The 1,452-nt window shown below is 58.7% G+C and overlaps 1 protein-coding gene across 1 annotated transcript in view; it reads left to right on the forward strand.

The window, feature by feature from the left end:
* The window catches only part of LOC104270970 (retinal homeobox protein Rx1-like), a gene marked incomplete at its 3' end in the record, with an annotated part of 235 nt that extends 94 nt beyond the window's left edge, over window positions 1-141 (forward strand). Inside the window, 1 exon segment of the mRNA XM_009865504.1 lies at window positions 1-141. This exon segment is cut by the window's left edge and continues 16 nt beyond it. Coding sequence (XP_009863806.1) covers window positions 1-141 — 141 coding nt within the window.
* Between the last annotated feature and the right edge of the window lie 1,311 nt (window positions 142-1,452).

Genomic DNA, 1,452 nt, shown 5'->3' on the forward strand with positions numbered 1-1,452 from the left:
AAACACCGGAGGAACCGCACTACCTTCACCACCTACCAGCTGCACGAGCTGGAGCGCGCCTTCGAGAAGTCTCACTACCCCGACGTCTACAGCCGGGAGGAGCTGGCCATGAAGGTCAACCTGCCAGAGGTCCGCGTGCAGGTAGGGAAGACGCCCGGTGACCCCAGCACCCTGAATCTGTCCCCCGGGCAGCGGCAGAGGGACCAGCCTGGTGCTGAAGAGCTTTGCTCTGCTTCCAGCTCCACCGCCACCTCCCAAAGCCTCAGTTTCCCATCGCTCGAGTTGGGAGCGGCATCTCCGCAGAGCCAGCTGCTCCCACCAGCACCAGAGAAGGGATTTAAGAGCCGAGCCTTGTCGCCCAGCGAGGTCCCAGTTCACTCCATTGCTGGAGCAGGGCGGTTTCCAGACACGTTTCCCAGTGGCAGGACTGGGCAGTCTCAGTCCCTGGGCTACAGAAGAAGGCTCCGCGGGGGAAGGCTCAGGCTGGGGAAGAGCCTGAGATCCCACCGGTGCTCCCCACCACCCCGGGAAGGATGGGGAGAGGGAAAGGGTCAAGGAGTTGAAGCAGTGACAAACCCGCTGTGCGGCAAAGCAGCAATTCCCGTAGAAATGCACCGAGTTTCCCAGACCCCAGTCCCAGTCCCAGATGTGGCTTTTTGCTGGGTGAGCCCAGACCGTAGGGACAGCTCTGCCAAGGAGCTCTCTGAGCCCCTTTCCTAGAGTCACAGAATCATTTTGGTTGGAAAAGACCTTTAAGATCATGGGGTCCAGCACTGCCAGCTCCTCCAGCAGCACGTCTTTTAAACGCCTCCAGGTTTGGTGGCTCCGGCACCTCCCCGGGCAGCATGTTCCAGTGCTGGACAACCCTTTCAGTGAAGAAATTATTCCTGATACACGATCTGGACTTCCCCTGGAGCAACTTGAGGCCATTTCCTCTTGTCTTTGCTCCCTCTCACTTGTCACGTGGTTGGACAGACCGACCCCCACTCTCTAGAACCTCCTTTCAGGTAGCGTAGAGAGAAATAAGGTCTCCCCTGAGCCTCCTTTTCTCCCGGCTGAACAACCCCAGTTCCCTCAACCACTCCTCGTAAGACTTGTGCTCTTAACCCCCTCTTCTTTGGACATGAATTTTGCACCAGTATAGCCCAGTGTCCACCAATACCTGTGTCCAGCCCACGGGACCCAGCCCTTTTGCAGTCCAGTTGTTTTCTCTGACCCCTCCTCTGCATTGCACAACCCCTGTGCTGCTGGGAGCTCAGGGACACAGGGACCAGACTCCAATGAGCCCCTCCTGCAGGGTGGCACGTCACCGCTGCCCTCAGCTTGCCAGGTTTTGGTGGAGCCAGGGGCAGTTTGGCTTCTCAGAGCTCTTACTGAGGGGCTTTGGAAGGCCAGACAACGTTATACCGAGCCCTGTGTAGGTGTGTGTGGGGCCGGGGTGTGTGTTCCCGC

Source organism: Apaloderma vittatum, unplaced genomic scaffold, assembly GCF_000703405.1.
Source record: "Apaloderma vittatum isolate BGI_N311 unplaced genomic scaffold, ASM70340v1 scaffold26192, whole genome shotgun sequence".
Taxonomy (NCBI): Eukaryota; Metazoa; Chordata; class Aves; order Trogoniformes; family Trogonidae; genus Apaloderma; species Apaloderma vittatum.